The sequence below is a fragment of the Bubalus kerabau genome, chromosome 3, assembly GCF_029407905.1.
Source record: "Bubalus kerabau isolate K-KA32 ecotype Philippines breed swamp buffalo chromosome 3, PCC_UOA_SB_1v2, whole genome shotgun sequence".
In the NCBI taxonomy this organism is placed as follows: Eukaryota; Metazoa; Chordata; class Mammalia; order Artiodactyla; family Bovidae; genus Bubalus; species Bubalus kerabau.
Window position 1 is genome coordinate 68674920 of NC_073626.1, and position 27842 is coordinate 68702761.

Below are 27842 nucleotides of genomic sequence, written 5' to 3' on the forward strand. Positions count from 1 at the left end.
TGGCAAATAGATGAGGAAACAATGGAAACAGTGAGAGACTTTATTTTCTTGGGCTCCAAAATCACTGCAGATGGTGACTGCAGCCATGAAATTAAAAGATGCTTGCTCCTTGGAAGAAAAGCTATGACCAACCTAGACCAGCATATTCAAAAGCAGAGACATTACTTTGACAACAAAGGTCCATCTAGTCAAAGCTATGGTTTTTCCAGTAGTCATGTATGGATGTGAGAGTTGGACTATAAAGAAAGCTGAGTGCCAAAGAATTGATGGTTTTGAACTGTGGTGTTGGAGAAGACTCTTGAGAATCCCTTGGACTGCAAGGAGATCAAACCAGTCAATCCTAAAGGAAATCAGTCCTGAATAGTCATTGGAAGGACTGATGTCACTGAAGCTGAAACTCTAATACTTTGGCCACCTGATGTGAAGAACTGACTCATTGGAAATGACACTGATGCTGGGAATGATTGAAGGCAGGAGGAGAAGTAGAAGACAGAGGATGAGATGGTTGGATGGCATCACCAACTCAGTGATGAATTTGAGTAAGCTGCAACAGTTGGTGATGTACAGGGAAGCCTGGTGTGCTACAGTCTGTGGGGTCGCAAAGAGTCCAACACAACTGAGCAACTGAACTACACTGAACTGCCTCCTGAAAACTATAAAACCAACACAGTAAGTTAGGAAAGAGATGTGCTATAAAATCTAAATGAAACACCATGGCTCAAAGTCTTGCAATAATATTCTGAATGCAGACACACAGATTAAGCGGGAGTATGCCTGGCTTTGGGACAGGTGGTAACTGCCAGTCTTGGAAGCACAGGGCAGCTGTAAAAGGCAGTGTCAGCCATAGGGCCCAGCACTACCCAGACCTTTAGACAAGGTCTTCCTGATGCCAGCAAATCACCAAGCTCTCCTGCAGTATACTTTATTCGTGTTCATCTAACACATTTAGACTTCCGAGAACATCTTCATGCTTGAACTCATCAAGCCTACAGACTGAAAGCATCTCTAGGCCCAGTCCCTCCACTGTAATTTAACTAGAAAATACTTTTAAACTATTATTTGTAAATAAATAGGCCTTCTAGAGTCCAACTCAATTTCTGTTTATCAGAACACAGACCCCCATTGGACTGTGACAAGAGCCTTCTTGGGGACTTAAAAGTAGAAGACTACATTTCCCCAATACTAGTGTATTCTAGTATAACAATACAATAACCTGAGTATAGACTCAAGAGCATTCTGAGGTCACCCTTCTTCCACAGATTTGGGGCAGAGGCCCAGGAGTTTGCGTTTTGGATAAACATCTTAAGTGATTCTGACAACACATTTTAAAAAGCACGGCCTTACAATTATCATAATGTACCTAATCCAGACTCACTCACATTCTATAGATTTTTATATAGCTCTGAGAATGTCTGAGTAGTGCTTTTGATTGAAAAAATATTTTTTTGGACATTGTCGCCAATTATTTGCTCTTTATCAACATCCATGCTGTAACAAAAATTTCAGTTTGCCAGTAAAAAATTGTTGATGAATTTATAGCTTATATATTAGTATGTTAATACTTCTGGATGATGACAATATTCTCTACTTTTAAAAAGATTTCCTAAATGATACATCAGTTGTCACAGAGGCATATACCAATGGCCTGTAAGGCTAACCAAGTGGACATTAAGTGGAGATGCGGAGATAAAATCTTCGCTTGGTAATGTTAGGATTTGTATAAAGCTTGGACCAAGTTTCACTGATTGGCACCAAAAGATGCCTTCCTCTTGACCTATTCTGATTTCTGCATGTATCTCAAGCATAGTCAGCTCCTCCCATAACTTTGCCTATTTCAGGCATCACCTCTGTTCCCACTTGTACTATAAGGAGCGTGGGCTCAGTAACAGGGACAGGATGAATGGGAGAGAAGGGGCCCGTGAAGCGAGGGCATGAGCCTTGAAGCAGCTCTCTCCCTGCCCTCAGCCAGCTGTGGCCTCCCGAACCTGAGGGACATCACACGCATATGATGTCCTCTGGACCAGTGCCTCAGTTCTTTCACAATATGAATACAAAATATGAACACAGTCATCTTACATGGAAAGTGAAGTTCATTTTCTCTGTCGTGCACATTTCAAACTCATCTTCCTCCTTTGGTCCATACATAAATGAAGCTGGACTTACAAACCTGACAGAAAAGAATTTAGATTTAATTCAACTGTCTTACTTGATAAGGCACTTGAAAAACCTTTCTCTATAGTCTGAATATAGCATATCTCTTAAATATGATAAAATTCAGAGTACAGATGCCTCTAAGTACCAAGGAATACTTTTGATAAAGGTAAGAACACTTTCTTGTTAAGAATTTTTGTGAAAGTGTAATGAATTTCCCAGGTGGCACTAGTGGAAAGCTGTGGGCTCTAGTTTGGGTGACAATTTCTCTTCCCACCAATATCCTCTATTTCCTTCCCAACACTGCCAGCTCACTCTAGTGACCGTTCCTGCTCTCTCAGCCCTCAAACAATTCATGCAAACTTGAAAAATATGAGATAAATTCTTAGCTTTGCCCTCAGGCTCCAATATCCACTTATACTTCAATGTATCTGACAGATTTTTTAATTACTTCTCACCATCCACCAATTCCTGCTGGCTATTTGTAATGAACCCCAAGTCTGGGCAACAATTCAGACACCAATAAGTAGGGCAAGTTTTTGTTAAAATACAAGGTTGTCACTTTTTTACCTGAGATGAGACATATGCATGGTTGGTAATGAAGTTCAAGGAATTTTTCTAGGGAAACCCCGATTCCCCAAGTTGTGCATATTTGGCAGCTAATATGAGGTAATATGGGCTTCTTGGTGGCTCAGCAGTAAAGAATCTGCCTGCGGCACAGGAGCTGTAGGAGACGTGGGTTTGAACCCTGGGTCGGGAAGGTCCCCTGGAGGAGGGTATGGCAACCCACTCCAGTGTTCTTGCCTGGAGAATCCTATGGACAGAGGAGCCTAGCAGGTTACAGTCCATGGGGTCGCAAAGAGTTGGACATGATAGAAGCGACTTAGCACACATGCATGAGGTAATATGTTAGAGGCTGTTTTTCACAGCAGAGAGATATATCCAAATGCTGTAGATTGAGGCAGCTTCATAGCTGCAGAGCATTCGTTGCTCAAAATAACAAGATATGTTTAATGGAAAACTGGGACGACACACTCATCGTAACAAAATCAAGGAGGCGAGATACGCATTCGAATCCAAGAAAGATGGCATCGGCTTCTCTCTGCTCCTCAGTCCCGTCTTCAAAGGGCTTCCTTTTCCCCCTACTTGTTTTATCTAACTGGAGATTCGGTTCCATGGTTTTATTTTTATATACCTGTGTGCCAGCATTATGGCTGGTTAAAAATGACTGGAGGCGATTTACATTTAGAGCAACTAGAAAAGCCCATCTATTCATTCTGTATCTCATATCATCTATTGCTTTAAGAATGTTGCCTTAAACTAAGATTAATCAGCTTAATATTTTCCAGTAAAGTCATGAAAGATTTTCTCAATGCTATTTTAAAAATTCTTTCTCCTCACATCTCCTTCCTGAATCAGAGAAGGGTCCATTCCAAGAATTACTAAGGTTGTGAGGAGTCAGTGAATGCTGGCCCTGGGGCTGTAGGGGAGGAACTCTGTAACTCACAGCTGTAGAGAGTGGACAAGGGAGCCAGCTCTTCTGTGTCAGTTCAGCTGCCACACAGGTAGGTGCAGGGCTGGGACAAGAGTGACGTGGCCAAGCTTTCACTTCTCTAAACCTCACACTTGGCATGGCCACTGGGCAGAGCCTTACAAAGTGCACGCCAGCACTCTGGGCCCTGGCCTGTGCAGTGTATAGCTAAAAAGGCCAAATGTGGCCTGCTAGAGGTTTGGTGGACTCTTCCAGGAAGAAATCTTCTCCACCAGGACATTAATATAAGGTGGTCTCAGTGATGACTATGGAGTGAGATAAAATCACAAACAGCTAAGCAATGGGCTGCAACACCGAGGTTGTTAAGAGAAACAGCGCATGCTCTTTTCGTAAGAAACCTTAACCCTGTTTTTGACCAATAATTTAAGAAGCAACAGAACTCAAAATCAGCTCAGAATTTTACAGGAGGCTTTCATGTCTACTCACCCATGAACTGTTAGCATGACTTCATACTTAAGAGGTATCGTTATAGTCACCTTATTACGCTTCACATCACCTGTTTCCCCTTCATTCTCACTACAGGAGCAAACAGAAGAGACTCTTAGAATCCAGTCAGCACGAAAATTCTCATCAGAGAGAACTAATCACACCCATGTATACCTAATGTACTTGGAGGTTGGTTTAAAATATGCTTTTTGAAGAGTTAGAATAAAAGCAGATGTAACAGTAAAAAAATTTTATGTCAGAGCTGGCAGAAACTTGCTGTCATTATCTACGCTGCTATTTTGCTATTTATCTCTATGCTATCAAGGTTTAGGTTAGAAGGTTTTTTGTTTTAACGGATCACATAAGAGAAGTTTTCTCCTGCAGATGATGGAACATAGCCCTTGTTTCCCCTAAAGTGACCCCCGTTTCTCTCCCCAAGAGTGAGGGGTTCATCTAACACAGTTGTTTTCTCATAATGAAAAGTACCAGGCGGCATGTACTGTGATGTTGAGATCCTCGTCTGCTCTGCTGAGTGAGCTGGCATCCAGAAGAAAGCTAACATCTGTCTGAAAAACACAGACAGGGAACGCCCATTTTAAAAATAATCAAAAACATTTTTTTTCTTTTTTACAATCTGAATTTTAGTTTTTCTTATTGTTTACAATCTGTGAAATGCAGCTTTGAGATGCTGTTCTAGAAGCACAGGCTACCCCTCAAGACAGAGGTGCGGGCCAGCTGTGGGGTCTGTGGCAATGTTAAAGCGGCAGCATTCCCACAAGTGACGTACAGAGACAAAGCCTCCTCTGAATGTAAAGAGAGGCAGGTCCAGAACGACAAAAACTCGAGATGCTTTAACAACCTGAGTGTGGACTCTTGCCAGAAACACCTTTTTGTGTAGCAGAGGTAACATGCCTGGCAGATAGAATCACCTGGGATGGGCTGGCGGGGAGTGTTGGGAAGTGTGAGACTGGGGAGCAGAATTCTGATTGAGCATTCACATGCCCATCCTGACATAAACAGGTGCCCCCGCTTTTTTATTTTCTTATTTTTTTAAACAATGAACATTGCCAAGAATAGAAAAATCTCAAAGATCTCAAACCCAGTTAGTTTTGGTTTGACTTCACTTAGCTACTTACTTAGTAAATAGTAATAATAACAACAAATTATTTGTATGCAGCACAGCTACAGAAACCAGAAAATAGTTTATATTCCTGTGAGTAACAAAAACTATAAATGCTTACCTTTGATAGATGATCTACATATATATAACCAACCCTGCAGTCAAGTCTCACTATGCTGGAGCTGTCTGTTACTTCACAGTTTATTTGTTTCTCTTCCTAAAAGGAAAAATGATACAACTGGTTTAGGTAGAAGGGGACAAGAAGTCTGTCACATATGTTTAAGGATGGGTTTTGAAAAGAAAATCATCCCCAGAGAATGTACTTCCTTGGAAGACTATTTTCTATTTAATTTTGGAATAAATCAGGAGGAATTAAATTACATAAACATGTGTGTATAAGTATATAGTTAGCCTAAAGTTCACATAAATTCTCCAGAGAATAATTCCTGGACTTACAGCTTTCAGCCATGTTTCTGTGTTCACTATTTAACTCAGGGTTCCTTGGAAAATTATTAAGCAAGGAATTCCTAAGGTCTGCATTTCATTGGCCCTCTTCTGTCTGGGATGTGAGAATGTGATAAAGGTATTTAATTATAAACACTGTAATCACGATGATCAGATCAGATCAGTTGCTCAGTCGTGTCCAACTATTTGCAACCCCATGAATCACAGCACGCCAGGCCTCCCTGTCCATCACCAACTCCCGGAGTTCACTCAGACTCACGTCCACCGAGTCAGTGATGCCATCCAGCCATCTCATCCTCTGTCGTCCCCTTCTCCTCCTGCCCCCAGTCCCTCCCAGCATCAGAGTCTTTTCCAATGAGTCAACTCTTCGCATGAGGTGGCCAAAGTACTGGAGTTTCAGCTTTAGCATCATTCCTTCCAAAGAAATCCCAGGGCTGATCTCCTTCAGAACAGACTGGTTGGATCTCCTTGCAGTCCAAGGGAGTCTCAGGAGTCTTCTCCAACACCACAGTTCAAAAGCATCAATTCTTCGGTGCTCAGCCTTCTTCACAGTCCAACTCTCACATCCATACATGACCACAGGAAAAACCATAGCCTTGACTAGACAAACCTTTGTTGGCAAAGTAATGTCTCTGCTTTTGAATATGCTATCTAGGTTGGTCATAGCTTTCCTTCCAAGGAGTAAGCGTCTTTTAATTTCATGGCTGCAGTCACCATCTATAGTGATTTTGGAGCCCAGAAAAATAAAGTCTGACACTGTTTCCCCATCTATTTCCCATGAGGTGATACATATATGCAAATGTTTGGGGAAATACACACTTATGTACACTCACAGGTGCATGTTTCCCTCAGTAGCTGAGTTTTTCCTCTCACCACTGCAGGTGGGTCCCCAAGGCTCTAGTGGAAGTGGGCAGTAGATATCTGTGAGAGGTCAGAAGACTTTCTAAATGCCGTTAGTGTGAAGAAAGTCTCTGGGTGAGAGATGGGTAAATTTTCTAAGAGGCAGAGAAATATCCAAGAAGAAAGTGATTGAGACATTGCTCTTTCAAATTCAACATTACTAATACCTCATTAATGGATTTAAGTGCTCATGAGTAAGGTACAATGGTAAAAAGGAAAAAAAAAAAAAAGCTTTCCAGATGCTCCAAACTCCTTCAGGAAAAGAGAAACTTGCGTGCAAGCTGGATGACGCTGGTATTTTGGAATCTGACACTGGTTCTAGCATTTTGGAAGTTCTGTGGGATTGAGACAGTATATGTGAACCTAAAATGCAGAGCAGTATCTGCAGGAGCCCGGCATGGAAGACCAGTATTGCCCACGTCCGGACCCGACCACGAGGAGCAGCATCACAGCCGCAGGTGAGGATGTACCAGGGAGGAAAGCAGTGGCACCTGGCAGCTGCTTGCATAACTGGACAGTCACTTCTATCCCACAGTAGCATTTGGAAGCAGGAAGCTGACTCTCCTGATCTCAGTCATATCCCAAGAAACTTGCCATTTTGTTTAGGCGCACAGAGGAAGTAACAACACTGGAAACCTGAGTGCTAAGTGTGAATATTAACCCTCAAACCTTAAATATTTATACCTCAAACGGATAAAGTTATTCATGCCATTTAAATTCTTTAAAAAATTAAGTAAAATATGTAATATCTTGCTATTATAGCTTTTGATACTTCTTCTTGTTCAGTCACTCAGTCATGTCTGACTCTTTGCAGCCCCATGGACTGCAGCACATCAGGCCTCCCCACCCCTCACCATCTCTCAAAGTTTTCCCAAGTTCATGTCCATTGCATCAGTGATGCCATCCAGCCATCTCAGCCTCTGACGCCCTTTTCTCCTTCTGCCCTCAGTCTTTCCTAGCATCAGGGACTTTTCCGATGAGTCAGCTGTTTGCATCAGATGACCAAAAATATGTTTGATATTTACCAGATCTAAAATCTTAATGAAGTAAAGACCGGTGGGGAGCTTGATATGCAGAGCTGTCTCATACGCATCATCTCCAGCATTAAATAAAGACACGTTCAACATCAATGTCTTCATACTTCCAACAGCAAGATAGGTTTTATTTTCATGTGGTCTAAAAATGAAGTAAGATTATTTAGTTTTTGTTTGGGAACTAAAAATCCATCTCTTCATTTATTTATCCTGAACATAAAATATTAACTTGGAAATACAACCATAGGAGATGACCCCATGCAAGTGGATATAAATCTATGTTAAAAAGAACTCAATTTCCCAGGTGTCAGATGAATTTAGTTAGTTATTACACAAGAAAAGTTTTAAAATTTAGTTATAATTAAACTAGACTGCTTTCTGTTTTTCTGTTTAACTTCCTGCTTCTATCATTTTACATATTTTCTCATTATTTCAAAATATTTTCCTAAAAGATTTTTTTTCATTTTCTTTCTTGATCCTTAAATAGACACTGAATTAGCTGTTTCCCAAGCCACAGGGGGACATGGGGAAAACTGAGGAAGAAGAACAGACTATTTCCACCAAAATAGAGGCTGCTCTGGGGGATGTGAGCACAACCTGGGAAGGGGCTGCTGTGGCCAGCAAACGGGTGCCACTAAAATCTGTCGGATTAGAATTAATCTCTTAAGGCAGACTGGTCACCTCTACTAATAAATGGGCCGAATTACAAAAACTGCAAAAATGCTTCAGAATCCTGTGAATCGGAACGAGAACACTGCTGCACACCCAAATGAACAGGTGAGTGCCAGCTCTGGCTTGAGTGTCAATGCTGAGAGTTCTCAGAAGTTCTTCCAGTTGATCCTCATTGCTAAGCACCCTCACCCAGCATTGCATCCTCCCTAATGAAAGTGGTTTCTCCAACTATCCCGCACACTGGGCAGCCCTAGAAACCAGGCAGTTCACACTGCTGGTTTTTCTCACCACTAGTATAAGTTCTCTTGGAGAAGTGTTCTGGGTCATGATTATCACTATTTTCTCCAAGGCTAGCAACACAATTCGTGTTCAGAGTATATGTGTGGTACGTAAGTGCAGTAACCTTAAAAACGGTTGAGTAACACTAAAGAAAGTTCTGAAACATTGAGGAACTATTGGATAAGTGACTATTAAAATTTCATGAACTATATACATTCTATGAAATTACAGCCATGCTTATCTGTTTTGTGATGGAATGCAAATTCCAAATGTTTCATTAAGATAAAGTAAACATCTACTACTACCACATTCGTATGTTCTGTACCCCACCCACACAACCTCATGTTTTAGCGACAACACAGCTATTGAGCTGACCAATAAATTGATAGCAGCACTGATACTGGAAAGAGCACAGTTTTTAAGAAGCAAAATATTATTAACCTCAGGATGTACAAACAAAATTATAATTTTTGGACACATGTCCCTACTCTTATACCTCTAATAATATATCTTTAAGAAATCAGACATTTCACCTAATTCCTAAAAGTTCTTCCCCTCTTATCCTAGTTGTTTTACCACTTTAAACTTTCTTATCAAGGTAGAACATACATAAGGAGAAATGCACACAACCTAAATGGAGCACTCAGAACCTTTTTATAAACTGAATACATGTGTGAAATCAGCACCCACATTGAGAAAAACATATTGCCAGCATCAAAGAAACACCTTTGTGCCCCCTTCCAATGATTGCCACCACCCACTATCTTGCTTTTAATAGTCTAGACTGGCTTTGCTCAGTTTTATACTTCATATAAACAGAGTCACTATGTAATCTTTCAGTATCTGACATTTCTGTATTCAAAATTTTGTTAAGATTAATCTATATTGATGCATAGAGTTGTAAAGTGTTTCTTCTAACTAGTGTGCATACTAATGTTTATAAATATGCTATATTTTATTTATCTTTTCAACTCTCATTGGGAATTTGGCAATTCCAGTTTGGAGCTTCTATAGTTTTCCAGTAAACATATATACGTAATTACGCTGTGTCTATCAGTCTGTCTATCTATGAGCAGACCCCTAACCCAGGACTAATTCCTGAAAAAAAAAATCTCTAAATCAGGCTAATTCTGACAACCAGTTGAATTTTTACTAACAAGTTACATTTAGAAAATACACCAGTCCAGGTTTGATGCATGAAACAGGGTGCTCGGGGCTAGTGCTCTGAGATGACCCAGAGGAATGGGATGGGGAGGGAGGCGGGAGGGGGTTTCAGGATGGGGAACACGTGTACACCCGTGGTGGATTCATGTCAATGTATGGCAAAAACCACTACAATACTGTATAGTAATTAGCCTCCAAAACAATAAATAAAGTGGGGGGAAAAAGAAAATACAGTATAAATAACTATGTTTAAATAATAAAAAATAAAAATGTCCTACAGGATTCTCATATAAAAAGCAAGTGTACCATAGAGTAGGGGTTCAGAAACTGCTGCCTGAAGGCCAAATTTGGACTGCTGCCCGGTCATGCAAATACAGGTTTATTGGAACATAGCCATGCCCACTCATCTATAGCCACTTTTGCACTCTGACAGCAGAGTTGAGCAGTTGAGACAGATCTCTGTCTCACAAAGCCTAAAATATTTACTGTCTGTCCCTTCATGTAAAAAGTTTGCTGGCTCTGTCATTGAGCAGTCTGACTGAAGAGCATCATTATTTCAAAATAAGCACACCACATATTGCTATATTTAAAATCTGTATTATTTTGACAGTAACAGAAGCTTCATTATTTCAGATAGCACCGGATGCTGTCTTAGAGGAAATGACCCCCCAGACCTCATAATTCCTTGTCTGATAGTAATGACGTTGAGGAGAAAGGAATTACAATGTTCCTAGGCAGCATTTCTAGCTCTGACCCCTGGGTCTGAGAAGTTGGATATTTCTGGAAGGAGGAATGATAACTAGCAAGGCAGGAACTCTTGTAGAGCTCAGGTACATTTCAGGGCAGAAGAATCTGACTCTGGTAGTATGCCCTTTCTCCCAGCATGTGAGGGAGAGGCTGTGACTTGCTCATTCTTGTGCTGCAAGCCTTTGTGTTGCGTTAGCACACATATGCTTGGTGGCTCTGTGTTTAAGGGCAGGGGGGAGATGTGCACAAACACGGCTGTCCCACAACCCCTCCACTTCTCCAGAACCATAGTACAACTAGAGGAACCGAAGAGGTTCCAAAAGTAAACTTCAGCTTGACATTAAAGTTTAATTAAGACTTGTAGAAGAGCTGCCTAGAAATAGACATTTATAAAATATTCTGGCTTGTAACCAAAGCATTAGTCACGGAACACCTTTGGGAAAGAAGTTGGCACTTAGACAAGCAACAGAAGGTGAGAGCACTGCATAAACAGCTAGGTTCCAAGACAACAGCAAATTAAAGAGAAACACACACTGTTCGCATTGCAGCAGCGAGGCTCCTGGTCTATTTTCCATTTTTAAGCTATTTTGCCGCATTATCATGATTTCAATTCTACTCTTTGTGTATGTGTGTGTATACATGTACAGATACATATATATGCATATATCTTATTGTACCTTGAATTATTAACAAGGGCCCGGCAGAAAGAGACCCACCAGCTTTTTATGTGAGAGAATAACGGACCAGGTGCACATCTGGAAGTGCAACAAGGCTGAACCAGAGCTTTTCCTGGGAATCGTGGTTCATTCTTCATTAAAACATGCATAATGCAGACTTGAAATTTACAAAGAAGCCTAGAATCCACGTAATTTAAGCAGATCAAGATACTGTGTACATACAGAATCATAATAAGGGGAAAATAGAAAAATGATGTATTTCAGCACCAGGCTCTATGTTTTTCCTGAATGAATGCTATTGTTCTATTTTGTGCAAAATGCTTCCTAAGTCTTAATATAATGAATGCATTTTGCCTCTATAAGATGAATGACTGCTTCATAGCTAACATGAAGCCAGTCATGAAGCATGACTGAAGTCATGAAGCATCTTTTTAATCAAGATGCTAGAACAAAATATAATATGCATTAATATGTACCCATGTCAATGTACATGAGTCAATTATTTGACAAAAAACTAACCTGCAGAAAGTGGCCTACAGGCCCAAGTAAATATGTCTCCTCTTTTGTCTTTATTGCTGACTTTGGGAAAAAATTAAGCACTGGAAAATTTTCATCTGCTGGGAAATATCAGTTACCTGACTTTTAAGAAGATTTTACTGAATAAAGACAAACTCATTGAGAGCCCAAGGAGGCTAGCAGAAGAATATGACTGGAAGACTGAACTAGTAATTAGAATGTTTAGTGTATAAAGCATACAATCCCTCGTCCCCAAACTCGGTGACATCAGTGAGGCATATATTCCTAATATGAGCATTGTAAAAATGGACAGTGTTGTTAGACTTACTCTTTCGGGGGTAAAAAAAACAGTGCAGTTATACACTGCTCACTGGCTTCCCTGGAGGCTCAGCAGTAAAGAAACCACCTGTAGCGCAGGAGACTCAGGAGACTTGGGTTTGATCCCTGGGTCAAGAAGATCCCCTGAAGAAGGAAATGTCAACCTGCTCCAATATTCTTGCCTGGAAAATCCCATGGACAGAGGAGCCTGGCAGGCCACAGTCTTGTGTCGCAAAGAGTTGGACATGACTGAACAATTGAGTGCACATGTGTGTGCACACACACACACACACAGTCTATCCAACAGTGATCTCCATTCTTGTCTGCTAACAGAACCCCGGATTATTCAAGCAATAGGGAGTGTCCCCTTGATACTGCAGAAGCTAAGGTCCTTGTTTGGCTTCAGGGAGTCAGTTTTGACTAATCTAAGATCATGATGACTCCATCCTCCTTCAACCAGGAGAGATTCAGGGGGAAGCATGTAACACAGTCTGGTTCATCAGGACAACAAGTCTGCTCAGACACTTCCCTTCCTCGAAAGCCAGCCTCAAGAGGACATGGAACTTTGCTTCCGCCCCTTTCTGTTTATTGGGAAGCTTGATGCTGTGACAGCCATCTGATAACCACAAGAGAAAAGCCAAGAGAACTGGAAAGATAAACATGAACCATGAATGTTCAGATTTTGGTAGTTTTGCACTGAACCTATCCACCTTCTCCAGACTGCTGGTTATGCAAAATTATTCAACGCCTCTATGCAGTAAGTTAGTGTTAGCCTAATATTCTGTTACTCACAGTTAATAGCCTTCCTAACTGATAGGAGGGCACTTTTGGTCAGGAAACACCTCCAGCTCTTACCCTGGACGCGTGATGGAGGCACAGAAGAGAAGTAGTGTCAGATCAGTAATCTCTATGAAAGACTCGATTCTCAGCTGCTGGTGTGATGGCTGATACCTGCTACTTCGTTTGTAAATTCTACTTGGAATGTTGATAAAGTTATATTTGGTCATCTTCATTTCTCAGTGTAAATCCATTTGAATGGGGTTTACTGACCTGAGAATTTAGAGATTCAGGAGGAAGCCTCAACGTCATGAAAACATGAAATGGAGTGCATCAGCACTATTTAGCTTGCTGCTGTCAGTCAGTCATTGCAGTCGCCAGAAACTCATGTCCTTGATGGAGTAAGTACATTCATCTGAAGCAGGTTTGTAGCTCTGAGACACAGACATGCCATCAGGGCCAGCAGAGTTACAGTTGGGAGAAGGCAGAGAACATATGATTGCAATTTGCCTACCATGACTGAGAAGGCAGGTGGGACTCATGTGTGAAAGGCAGATTTCTGTCTCATAGAGTACAATTTATTAAAATGCAAAGCAGTTGGTCATAACCCTTCACCTGTGGGCCTAAAAATTCACTAGACAAGTTTTCACTTGAAAACTCTTCAAGTAAGTTATCATTTGATGTGATGTGAAGTCGCTCAGTCGTGTCCGACTGTTTGCGACCCCATGAACTATAGCCTACCATGCTCCTCTGTCCATGGGATTTTCCAGGCAAGAGTACTGGAGTGGGGTGCCATTTCCTTCTCCAGAGGATCTTCCCGACCCAGGGATCGAACCCAGGTCTCCTGCATTGTAGGAAGACACTTTACCATCTGAGCCATCAGGGGAGTCCTTCAATATATAGTTATCATTTACCTAATGGAAATAGCTTGTAACCTTCATAACTGATGCAAAAGATATGGGGCTTATACTTTACACTAGCTTTCAGGCCACTTCAGGCTTCACAGAACTGAAAACTACTGACCTAGGCACAGCAGCACTCTTGGGACATAAAGAAACAATAAACTCTGGACATTAACCAGTACACACTCAGAAAATGTCTAGAATTCATTGGCAACGGTTCTTTTTTTTTTTTGCCAAATAGAAACTTTTTGGGGGATAGGGTCTATAAATATCCCAATCATAATGTTATAAAAAATAATAACATCACATTTCCATGTGTACCAGGCTTTGTGCTAGGTAATGTATTGGTCTGCATCACTGCATTTTATTTTTAAAACAACCGTACAGAGTAGGCACTATTTTACTTTCTTATCGATGAGGAAGGAAGTTTGCAGAGGTTGAAAGTCTTCTCTTAAAAGGTTATTCAGCTAGTAAACCATAGATAAACTTGAACCAGGTTAGTCTGACTTCAAATCTAAACTCTAAACCACAACAATTCTTGGATTCTTAGATTTTTAGTTTGATAAGAACCACTGATAGCCTTCTTAATAATGAATATCTGTGGCCTGGTCCCCATAGATACTGATTTGGATGGTTGGGGCCTAAGAGCCTGCATTTCTATCAAGCATCCCAGCTGATTCTCATGAAGGTGAGTGACTCTAAGACCACATCTTGAGAAACAGTGTCTTACCATACAATCATTATGGACTATTCATATTTCAACTATAATAAGAAATGTTATTATTTCAAGTTAAAATGCAAAGTAGGGAAAGTAACTTCTTATTGTGAGAAATATGTTATGAAGAAAAACTGATAATTAAATTAATGATTTAATATCTTAATTCAGGAAGATATATTTTAATTCTTCAGGAAATTAGCCTTCTTCATAAGTTCTTATAAATTTCAACATTTTTTTCATGGGCCTGAGAGATTGCAATGAAAGATGATGAGGTGACAGTGGGGTGTCTGATTTAAAGAGATGAAAACACCACTTAATTTATATCTTAGATAATCTTAGATAAGAAGAATAAGAAAATTATTCTTCTTATCAAAGGCTCATGACAGACAGCCAAAGTACCAGGAAGACTAAGCATTTTAGGAAGAAAATAAATACATGAATGGGAAGGTTATAAATTATTCATCTAGTATTTCAACAAAGGCACCACAATTACATGCTGAATTATGAAGTAGTTAGTGGTTGCTGTTTTAGGACTATCGAAGCAGCCAATCTGGATAATTTAAGAATAGAGTTCAATTATCAATCAAATGGGTTAGGGCTTCTTGGCCCTCAACTGTGGATGCTCAAGGCTATCCTGGCATTGCCTAAGTGAAAAGAATTAATTTATTCTTTGCCATATGTCATCCCACCCCAGCAGGGTACTCAGCACTGTTTGTCAACCTTTTTACTCATTCCTGGTTGACTCTGCATCCCATTTATTACAGTTATTTTGAATCTTTTCCCGTTCCCTTCACAAGGTCCCAAACCCATCCTCAAAGCCCTCACTTTCCATTTACAAACTCAGTTTTTATTCTGGCCATCCATGAGTTCTCTATATTTCCCCTCCTACCACAGTAAAATTTCTTAATGTCAGCATCTGTTCACAGTTTCTTAGCTCAAGATAAAGAAAAATCTTAATTACTTTCTAAGCCTAATCCTTCTACCTGCGTCTGATCCCCATGCTATTTCCTTTAGGACCTTGCTGCATTCTCAGCAAACATCCATTGTCACCTATAGCATTCCAGGCACTGTATTTTGCATTAGGGACACAAAGATGAAAATATAGACACTTGAAGCAGCCTATAGGATAGTGTGGAGACGGACAATAATAGTGGTGAGCACAGGTGCAATGGGACCAGGACCACTGGAGGACTCAGGTTTTTGTAGCTGGAGACAGAGGCGGGGGGCGGGGGTGCTTTACCTAGGAAACAGCTGAGATTTATAAGATAAATAAGGGCTAACCACATAGGTAGGTTGAAGTGAAAAGATACAGAGGCTCAGGAGAGGATGGTATGGCCAAGTAACCATAAATATTCTGCAATCAATGGACAAAAGTTCAGTGGAATTGCTAAGAAAGAGCACTAAGGACTTCAGATTTTAAGATTATAATGAACTACTAAAGCCCTGCTATCATAAGTGTAAGTGAGAAAACTCACTCTGGAAACATCTTGGTAGAGGAATTCGAATAATGCAAAGTCAGACACCAGTATCCCAGAAAGCAGTTAAGCCCATTGATTCAGGCAGGATATTGAGTGCCTGGTTCGGAGAAATAGTCATAGAGATAGAGTAGTATGATGGATTAAAAGTATGTCTGGTGGCCGTATTATAAGGCTGGGTAATTTATTTGATGTCAGGGATAAGAAAGAGAGAAGGGTGCAGGCCAAACTCCAGGTTGTTGGCTTCGGTAACTAATGGTTGTATCATTGGAGGATAGTGACGAGGCACCCAATAGTTCGTGTGTGATAGGCACTGGATGAGTGGGTGTGGAGCTCAGAGGCATGATCTGGCATCAGCAGTAGAGGCAGGCCAGGGGAGGTCATAGTTGTGAGTAAGATTATCCAGGGAAAATATGGGAGAGTGAGAAAGAGCCAACAAAGCCAAAATCAGTGATCCTCCAGCACCACTGAGAAGGAGGGGCTAGAGAATTAGCAACACAAAGAGACTGGGAGTAGGATGGCATCATGGAAATGATAGCAAAAAACATTGAAAAAGGAATGTGAACAGTTGCCAAACCCTTCACAGGAGAATTCAAGCAGGATCTGAAAGTGTCCCCTGGATTTAAGCAGACTCTCTGTTCAATTTATTCTTTTCCCTGCCTTTGATCCTCACATTTGCTTGTATCGTCCCATGATTAAATAAATAACCTTTGATAAATACATAAATATTCCCTTAATCACTGATGCTATCATTATGCTACAACTGCTCAGACATTTCTATGTTAAAATTCGCTGGTGTCTTTCTATTTTTCCCCCACCAGTCACATTTTAAGTGCCAACTTCCATGACCTTTCCTCATTCATTATGGTTTCCGATCTCTACAAAATTACAGTATTAAGTCTCTCTTTTTACATTTTCCATTGGCTAGCTTACCATGGACTTGATTTTCCTCTTGGTTCTATGAAGTTACTTTTCCAGTCTCCTGGAGTAACTCCTTATTCTTTTTAAGCTTTTTAAATGAAATTTATCCACCCTTCCCAAGATTTGGTCCTTAGTTCTTTGTGAAATTTCCATTTTGACCCCAGGCATTTTCCCAAGTCACTAATGTGTAGAGGACCCCCAAACACAATCCTGAACTAGATTTTCCAGTGGAGAGCTACATACAGAAATCTCACCAAACTCAGATTACCCCAGTTTAAACCTGCTTCCTTTACATCCCTACCTCCCCAAAAAAGTCTCCCATTTTCCTGCCCTGTCAGTGACGTCTCCTTGCCTCTCTTACTTTTCATACACAACTAGCTCTTAACCTGAAGTATAGATCTCCAATCTTCATTTTTACATCTTCCCTTCCACATGCAGAACAATGTCAATAGAGAGGACATAAATATGATATAAAACTACAATGGTTTATTTCACAAACATTTATCCAGTTTGCACTATGTACACTATTCTAAGCATGTTACATGTATTTTCTTTTTTCTGTTTCCCTTCTGTGAATTTAGAAAAGCAAAATGGTTTATTCCCTTTCAAATGTGTCCCATAAATTTAGAGATTTTGTGCATCAGTCTCAACTTGTGCATCAGACTTCTCTGGTGGCTCAGAGAGTAAAGAATCTGCCTACAATGCAAGGAACCTGGGTTCAAACTCTGGGTCAGGAAGATCCCTGGAGAAGGGAATGGTTACCCACTCCAATAATCTTGCCTGGAGAATTTCATGGAGAGGAGCCTGGTGGGCTACAGTCAATGGGGTTGCAGAGTCAGACATGATTGAACAACAAACACTTTTACTTCACTGAACTATGTAAACAGTTTTTGGATGATAAAATGCTAAGCATTATGTAATAAAGGTTAGCTCATTTTGCCACTAAAATTCTATTAACAGCATTTTAAAATGTCTGAAAAATAAATACAATTATATTAATGATAATCTAAAACGCACTTAAATCCTGAAATACCTGAGTTATCAATAAAAAGATTAAAATTATGCCTGATAAAACCATGGTGCTCAACCATTCTCATTCTTTGAATAAGTGGTCTCCTTTGAACGTATGCTTATATGACTGCTGTATAGATCACTTGGTCTCTTTCAGCATAATGCTGCTCTTTTCCAGGTCTTTAAATGTTGTTAATCCCCAATGATTAGTTCTTAGTCATTTATTCTTTAGAATCCACATGCACATATAAAGTACCCCATCCTGATGAATAACAGAGAGCAAAGTACACTTACTTCAAAAATCCGATTTTTGCAGAAACCTGTAAATCAGCAGTACAGTTTTCATGGGCACAAAATCTGGCAAAGTTTATCTGGAAATAAAATGACAATATTTTTTATTTTAGTTAAAATCAGTAGGCCTATTTCCATGTTTTTTAAAGAATAATTTATCTACAATACATGAGAAAAAATTAATATAGCAAATTGATAACTTTTAAAGAGTTCAATTTGAGAATTAGAAGGTTCAGATAACAATTCCAGGACTAAAGGAACCAAGTTCTTTCAATAGATAAATTTAAAATCTAACTGTGTTAAGTAAAAAAAAAAAAAAATTCTTTCATAGTAGTTGTATAAAAAGAAGTTTAATCAAACTGTGATAGTAACCTCTATAAGAGTTTAAAACTTGTGCTGCCAAGACTTTTTCACTGAATTCCTCTCGATTTTCTGGTGCTGCCATGGGATCCTGCTTATTATGCATAAGCATGACCCAGTTTTCACAGGTGGTAGAACAGTGACTTTATATTTGTTGAAAATAATAAAATGTAGAAATTTTTACTGTGAAGATACAGTGAATGAAAACAAATGATAGTTTATCAAGAGATTCCAGAATTTATTTAATTCCGAGTATTTTAATAGGACCCAGAGATACTGTAAGGTACACAGGAAGCCCTTAGGTATAAGCTGGACAGAGAAATACAGACATAAAAGATATAAAAAGAAAGAAAGCAGAGAGGGGCAGGTGAAAGGGGGAGAGAGACAGAAAAGAGAGAAATCTAGAGAGTCAGAGGAGGGGCCGGGCCCATGAAGTGGAAAGTGAGTGGAGCTCTGCCAAATGGCATGTCAGACCAGAGACTGCCTGTACCAGGCGAGCAGAGGGAAGTGTAAGTGAAAATAGTCCTCTAGATGACCTAAATATAACTTTTTCCTACTACTCTTATTTGTAAAGCAGATTGTTTGAAGAATCAAAATGTAGCTCATTTTAATATAACTATAAGTTGCTAAGATTTGAGCTTATGTACTTACAATATTGAGATGTTCATTATTAAAGACATTTAAAGGTAGTTGATATTGAAGGCTGAAGTTCAACAAAAGAATGAAAAAAACTGACTTCCATAAAAATTTTCAGACGAGGGTATAGAGAAAATTTGCTCTTAAGTTATCATCTTTATTTGATTTAGCACAGAGAGCAGACAGCGCTGATTCTGAGCTCAAATATCTTAAAGTGACTTAGGGGCAACTCTGCCTGGACAGGATATGACCTAGACCTTTAAATGTCCGTTTCCTCCTTTGCATTCTGTGTGCTATAAGTGAATGTTTTAATGAGCACTTTTACCACAGCCCCAAACAGCCTTTGACTCTGTCTTTTTGCTGTTGGATAGTAAAAGTCTGAACTGGATTCCTGGGTATAAACTGTCAGTGAAACTGATAGATTTTGGCATACATTTTAAAAAGCAGTTCACTGGTTAGAGTGCAGGATCAATCTCAAAATGCATTTAGATCCTGAGATGTGGTTGAAAAGCATATAGTTAAATTAAAAAGAGAAACTGTTGTGTAATTAAATACACATGTTTATAAATGAGTAAAATCTGACTAATAAGACATGAGTGAATCTGTGGGCAAGGTGAGTGAGAGGGAGACAAAATGAAAAAGGAGACAGAAAATGAGAAAGATAAGTTGAACACATATGACGACCTGAATAACTTGTGAATGCTGCTCACTTCCATTAGAAGTCCTTGCTAGAAATATACTTTCTTCACTGACAAGGTATCGAGAAGAGAAAATTAACATTTTATGTATATGTGGGAAATCACTGCTATGACTAAATACATAGTTAAAAGTATTCAGTTCAGTATCCTAAAGGGAAAATAAAAAAGAATGGAAAACAAGACATACCATAAATCTTTTTTATAAAAAAAATTCATTAAAATTTTAAAAAGAATTCAGATAGTTCACTTCCGCGTAACTATATAATATTAAAAAAAATTCTTTAGTTGTATGTCACATAACATTTCAAATAAAGAAAAATATTCCTACTGTTTTCTCAATGATGTCTTTTTCTTTCTTCTGCTGAAGAATTGGCTGAAGTGGAGGGAATTCCTCTATACTTCGTTTACTGACAACATGATGCCCCAGTTGGTAAGTGGCTTCAATCTGGACTGGGGTGAGGATGTCCCGTACATCTTTCTAAAGAAATTGAAAACCATATGAATTAATAATAAAAATAAGCCTGTAAATTAAAAAAATATATAAGCCCCTCCTTTCCTACACAAGGCCAAACACAACATGTGGAAGTGAAAAAAAAAAAATCCTTTCTTTTTAAGATATATTGTTAAAAAATTGAACTGTACATTTTCACTCATTTCAAAGGCATTCATGTTTATTAGGAAAAAGACAAAAGTTATTAAAAAGAAAAACCAGAACTATCTAATAGTTATAGAGGTATGCATTTCAGCATATTTTCTTCCATGCTATTTTCTATGCATACAATTTTCTTATTAGTTGTTACAGTATTTCTATTTTTATTGTGCTTTCACATTTCACAAAGAAAGAGTTCTTGGATTTATCAATTACACAGGAATTGTAACCCATTTGGAATCCATTTTCCTCTGTTATTATACTCTAAATTTAATACCTTACTAATTTTTATACATTTATCATTCTTAATCTTATCTATATGTGATCAAAAAGTCTGAGTGATTAGAATTTTAAATGGGACTGTCTTCTGCCCCCCAAAGAAACAACTTGTGAGTTTATTCCCCTGATGTCAATTCATATATTTTAATCTTTATTTCTACATGCAGGAATTATTTTTCTCTCTTTTAAAAACACTTTCTCATGAACTTAAAATTTATATCATCTTTTCCATTTGATTATTTAACGGCCCCTTTGTTAAATGGGAATACACTACATCACTATCAAAATTATCTGCTGACATACACACACACACTACAATAACTTGAAATAAATAAAATAATAAAATAAGAAAGTAAGTTCAAAAGCATTTGGCATTCAATTAAGGAAATGTTTCCCTAAATAGTAAAGGTGTTCAAGAATCCCAAGTCGGTGAAAAAAAAAAAATATAGAAGTCAGGTAAGATAAAAAAAAAAAATACGGCATTCCTTAGAAAGCAGTTCTCTGAGCCCTGCCTAGATGGATATAAAAATTTAAATATATACTGAACAAAGCAGACTCATTTATTTTTCTTCCTGTCTTGCTATGACAAACCTAGACAGCGAATTAAAAAGCAGGGATGACATTTTGTTGACAAAGGTCTATACAGTCAAAGTGAAAAGTGAAAGTTGCCCAGTCATGTCCAACTCTTTGTGACCCCATGGACTATACAGCCCGTGGAATTCTCCAGGCCAGAATACTGGAGTGGGTAGCCTGTCCCTTCTCCAGGGGATCTTCCCAACCAAGGGATCAAACCCAGGTCTCCCACATTGCAGGAGGATTCTTTACCAGCTGAGCCACAAGGGAAGCCCCTATATAGTCAAAGCTATGGTTTTTCCAGTAGCCATGTATGACTGTGAGAGTTGGACCATAAAGGAGGCTGAGCACCGAAGAACTGATGCTTTCAAACTGTGGTGCTGAAGAAGACTCTTGAGAGTCCCTTGGACAGCAAGGAGATCCAACCAGTCCATCCTGGGGAAATCATCCATCAAGGAATTCAACCCTGAATATTCATTGGAAGGACTGATGCTGAAGCTGAAGCTCCAATACTTTGGCCACCTGATGTGAAGAACTGAGTCATTGGAAAAGACCCTGATGCTTGGAAAGACTGAGGGCAGGATAACAAGGGGTCAACAGAGGATAAGATGTTTGGATGGCATCAACAACTCAACGGACATGAATCTGAGCAAATTCCAGGAGATAGTGAAGCACAAGGAAGCCTGGTGTGTTGCAATCCATGCGGTGCTAATAGTCAGACATGACTTAGTGACTGAACAATAACAACAAGGAGCATGGACAAATAAGAGTCCACTATAAAGTAATCCATGAGAATTTATAACAGAATTCATTTGACCATTTAAACTGCAAGAAATAAGAAATGTCGATGGCAAACCTATAGAAAAAGTATCTTATGCACAAAAGAATTAAAAATAGAAATAATCTCAGGATTTGAGAAGGAAGCTCAGACGATGCTGTCCACCCACATAGGAACTGGGCTTCCCAGGTGGTGGTAGTGGTAAAGAACCCGCCTGCCAGTGCAGGAGACATAAGAGATGCAGGGTCAATCCCTGGGTCAGGATCCCCTGGAGGAGGGCATGGCAATCCACTCCAGTATTCCTGCCTGGAGAATCCCATGGACAGAGGAGCCTGGTGGGCTACAGTTTGCAGGGTTGCAAAGAGTCGGAGATGACTGAAGTGACTCAGCATGCACATAGGAGCTATGCAGTTTTTCTTTTCTTTTTTTTGGTATTATAATTGTTACTATACTCAGAAAATATCGCACTCATTGTCTTTCACACTAAAAACTTAAATGTAAAGCTTGGCTTGACTCTAGTTTTCATACGCCCATTTCAATCTATCAGTTCAGTTCAGTCACTCAGTCGTGTCCGACTCTTTGCGACCCCATGAACCACTGCACGCCAGGCCTCCCTGTCCATCACCAACTCCCGCAACCATCTCATCCTCTGTGGTCCCCTTCTCCTCCCGCCTTCAATCTTTCCCAACTATAGTTCTTGTTAAAAAAATAGATTCAGCAAAATCCCTCTTGACCATTAAAAGAACTCAAGTGTTTTCACTAGGACTAGACATATTAATTTTAACTATAATTGAGTTATATTTATGAGGTTTATATTTACACTTAGTTCCTTAGTAGATCCATGACATTGTAACTGACAAACATCCTAGTGAATAATGTCAGTGGATTTCATTTACAGACAATTCAGAGTTGGAGTATTAGCTTAAGCATTTCTGTCTAAAGGCAGATTTCCAAAGCTCTTAAATTAATAACCCCTAATGAATAGAAAAAATACCTATCATAAAGATTATAGCTATGCTGCTTATATCTGTATTAATTTTTGATAAAAGTTAGTTAATAAATATGACACCTCACATAACAGACTACACCTATTCTATGTCTTTCAGTTCAGTTCAATCGCTCAGTTGTGTCCGACTCTTTGTGACCCCATGAATCGCAGCACGCCAGGCTTCCCCATCCCTGGGATTCTCCAGGCAAGAACACTGGAGTGGGTTGCCATTTCCTTCTCCAGTGCAGGAAAGTGAAAAGTGAAAGTGAAGTTGCTCAGTCGTGTCCAACTCTTCGCGACCCCATGGACTGCAGCCTACCAGGCTCCTCCATCCATGGGATTTTCCAGGCAAGAGTACTGGAGTGGGGTGCCATTGCCTTCTCCCTAGAGAAGTACTCTCCCTAGAGTACTAGGGTTCGAACCTCAGGTCCCTCCCTTGTTATCTGTGTAACCTTGGACAGATTACATAACCTATGGACCAATTACCTCATGTGAAAGTGGCTGGTAATAGTGCTTATGATGCCTACACTTGATTGCTGTGAGGACTCAGGGGCATAATGTATGTTAAACACTTAGCTCAGTGCTTGGTATGTATTAAGATCTCAAAAGATGTTAAATATGATAACTATTATGTGCATATATTACTTCAAAATGTAGCCATGTAAGCCAACCAAGGAATTACAGAACTTTAGTTTCTTATAATAAATTCTGGTGACTATTTGGGAGGAGTGAGAAAAAATAAAATCAGTCTATCGCCAATGAATGAACACTAAATTAAAAATGAGCTACATTTTCTACTAACACAAGTATTCCTTAGTCGATAAGTCATATCCGACATTTTTGCAACCCCATGGGCTGTAGCCCACCAGGCTCCTCTATCCTTAGGATTTCCCAGGCAAGAATACTGGAATGGCTGGCCATTTCCTTCTCCCAGGGATCTTCCCAACCCACGGATCAAACCATGTCTCCTGCATTGGCAGGTGGATTCTTTACTGCTGAGCCACTAGGGAGGCAATTAGACTTGTCCTAATGAAGTGGTACCTGGAAGATGTACAGCATGACTCAAAGCACTCAAGACTCTCATGGCTTTCCCATTCTCACACATGGAGATGTTTTTATTAGATTACTTGGTAAGTGATCATCTCAACCTGAAACCTTGACCGTATAGGAATGCTGCAAATCAAGGTCCAAATCCCAAGTTATTGACTTGTGAAAATGGAACAGCTTGAAGCCCTGAGTATTACAATAGCAAACTTGATTAAATTATTCCCTAGGTGTAGGAGCTAGACAGCCACTGATTGTCCCTCCACATGTCCACTGTTTTAATTCTTCTCAACAAGCTTGCTTTGACCACATCACATGTTATCTAATTCATACTAATTTTCCACAAGGTCTTCTCTACATCTGGTGTATATTACTTTCATTATCCTAATTAGCTATTAATTATGCTTTTCTCACAATATATAAAATGTACGTGCGCTCTTACAAGAACTGTATTTGACAGATATTCACACTTACTTAACTTTAACAGCTCCACCTAAGGACAGAAGCTATAATATCAAAAATGTCTTAAAGTGACTAATTAATATATGGGAGGGAAAAAGTAGATTTGCTTAAAATTTTTAATTTAGATGGGCATGTGCTATCTATATTAAAAATAATGAAGATTCCATGCCACATTTGTATGGACAATTACATAAAAATAGGACACTCACAAGCACGCAAATTAGCACATGCCAGAAATTACACAAAGTCTGCCTTATTGTCTGATTTCACAGAAATCTGTAGTATGGCCAACTTGAGAATGGAGCTGTAGGTTCATGTCTTCCTACTGTGTTTATGCAGTGAAGAAATTTATTTAAAGGGTGGAGCCAGAAATATTTTTAAAATATTACTGAATTAAAAATGATGCTGAGGTATAAATAAACATGTGAAGATATCTATTCATGGGTCTACTCTGCAGAAGGCAGGATCTAGGGACACAAAACTGAAAGTCAGTGTCTATGGCACAGTTTATAACCCATAAATCTACACATGTGGTGGGGGGATGAACATTCTGATACACGCAGACACAGGTGCAGAACAGGGAGAGCCACTAATCTACACTTGAAAGGGCGTGGGGAAATGCTCACATAGAAGACTTTTAAATAAGGAATGTGGTCAGATTTGTGTTTTTGAAATGCTGCTCTGGTGCCAATGTAGGGAATGAGTTGGTATGGGAGAAGGGAACGCTAGGGCACGGATTGGAATCTGAGCCAGGAAGGCCATGTGTAATTACAACTGTTTCACCTGCTAAGTATGTTTCAGAGGGTGAACTGTCCAACCTCCGGGACTAAAACTTCCAGAGAAAAGATATCATCCCCAAGACAGGTACTCTAACCATTATACCAGTAGACTATTCTCAGATTTTTTTCCTCATAGAATTATTTAAAAAGCACTGAGAACACATCATCTATAAATGTCTTAAACATTATTCAATTAAGGGCCTTGTTTAATGAGCTGTGCTAACTCTAAGAATACAAACATGGAAAAGATAATATCTTTAAAGACCTTGAATCTAACAAAGAATTAATATATGTTGGAATAATCAATCTACTTCTAGGATACCATAAAATCAGTACAGTTATATAGCTTGCTTGCACTTAGATTTTCAGCAGAAAGTCCATAGTGTGTTGAGGTTAAAATATAACTACTTTGGAGCAAATGGTACTTCATTAAACTATGTATAAACTTTGTATAGCTTAAAATATAAGCAAATAAAATACAAATAAATATATTTACTAATCAAATACACATTCATTTTTTTGAAGTTACTACTGAAAATGATGGGTTTTAGAAGTCACCCAAAGACTCATGTAACACAATAAAATTCCTTTATTTCAGAAACCTAGGATTCAGAGAAAGCAAAGAAAGAATAAACTACAGTCTACTAAATACACAGGCAGGTTGATTTCATGCTTGTTATAGAACATGCTAAGGCCACTAAGCTCGTTGGATCATTTGTTCTCTTTCCAAACATCAATCTCTTTCCCACATGCAGAGATTCCATCAAGATCAATTAAGAAACATCATCTCTAAAAACCTTAAGGTAAGTCTCTAGCATGGCTGCTCCAACATTTCTAAAAAATTGTTGACAATTATTGATTAGGTTTTGCTAAATCGAAATAGCCTCAAAATTATCCCCTGTCCTAAGCTCTTTTCCTAAGAAGTTGCTAAGACCAAATCAAGTTGTACTTACGAAGCAACAAAGACAAAGATTAATTTTCATATGCTTACATGAATGAGGGAACATTTTCATAAAGGGAAAAGTGATATCTAACACAATTCTGATAGATAAAGCACTATAAGTCATAAAAATTAACCATTTTTTTCTATCATAGCAACCTTTTATTAACTCCCAACTCTAAATTCTAGTTTCTTCTTTCATAACATCTAATAATTTTAAGGCTCTAATAGCAAAAATTAAAGCTTGGCATAATTATAGACAACTAAAATATGGAGTTCTATAAGGAGAAAATAATAATTTCTACCTTCCTATTTTCTGAAGAACACATTTTGACCATTCACATAAAACAATCTTATGTAATACCTGTTTTAATTATGAATAGATTAAGTAGACTTGAGAAATCTGATGTGCTTACCAACCAGATAAATGACCATATAGTCTCAGAAAAATAACATACCAACAAATTTATATTCCAGTGATGTGATAATTATTAATTGTTAAAAATGTCTACCACATTCCAAGATCTAATACATGAAACTAAAATGTGATTAAAAGATAAGGATGTAATAAAAGTCAAGATTTTTGAGAAAATTTGGAATTTTAAAAATAGCTAAATTTTCTACCATCAAAGACTGTGATGCGTTTTTAAAGTATAAGTAGGGTTAAAAACTTTCATTTACGTGAGATCACCAATGGATTGTGTGAAAGAATAAAAACAAAATTCAATCATTTCCTCACCTTCAGATCCCAACGGCTCTTACATGTTGTAAAACTGATGAGATCTTTCTGGCTCATTGTCTTTAATACTCAAGTCCAGCGATTTGCTGATCCCACTGGGACCTCCAATTCAGCTTTCTCCCCCTGTTCCTCACCTACCCCCTTAATGTCCTCTCTCCTCTCCTAACCTTGCTTAATCTTCATGGCCAACAATATAACCACTCACTTGCTTACGCCTCAACTCTTTCTTTTCTCCTTTGTGTCACACTGTTGGCAGACCACAACCACGGTTGACTGTCACCTACTCCCACCTATCAGGCTGAATGTGACTGGAAAAAACCACGGCCCTACTGACTCATCTCACCGTCTGATGCAACAGAGAGCCTAATGCCATCTCAGGACCATACTATTCCCTCTCACTCTCTCACACTCTGAGAAGACTATTTCACATCTTCTTCCTAAACTCTAAACACCACCTCTTCCATTCTAACTGAAGCTGATGACTTTGCTTCTTACTTCATTGAGAAGATTAAAGCAATCAGGAGCGAACTTCCAGTCCTCCCACACACACATAGTGTGTCCAACATCTACACACAACAAATGAACTATGCATGTGCCTACGGTGAATCGATCCTTCATTTGTACAATTAAATCCCACTGCTTTCGCCTTGAGAACTTTGCTCCAACTATTCTTTCATCTATTTCCTAAATGTTTCACTCTATTAGAACATACCTATAAGCATAAAACATGCTATTCCTCTTAAAAGAAAAATAAAAAAGTCACTCTACTTCTCCTGTCGGCTACTGGCTCCCAACCCCTTT

The 27842-nt window shown here is 39.0% G+C and overlaps 1 protein-coding gene across 2 annotated transcripts in view; it reads right to left on the bottom strand.

Annotated features, from left to right (window-relative positions):
- The window catches only part of ITGA4 (integrin subunit alpha 4), a 93018-nt gene that overhangs the window by 11508 nt on the left and 53668 nt on the right, over nt 1-27842 (bottom strand). For both annotated transcript variants that reach the window (XM_055572024.1, XM_055572023.1), the window contains 7 exons: nt 20139-20288; nt 18120-18196; nt 7640-7790; nt 5371-5466; nt 4616-4695; nt 4130-4219; nt 2077-2167 (listed from right to left, as the gene is read on the bottom strand). In XM_055572024.1, coding sequence (XP_055427999.1) covers nt 2077-2167; nt 4130-4219; nt 4616-4695; nt 5371-5466; nt 7640-7790; nt 18120-18196; nt 20139-20288 — 735 coding nt within the window. The remainder of the gene's footprint in view (nt 1-2076; nt 2168-4129; nt 4220-4615; nt 4696-5370; nt 5467-7639; nt 7791-18119; nt 18197-20138; nt 20289-27842) is intronic.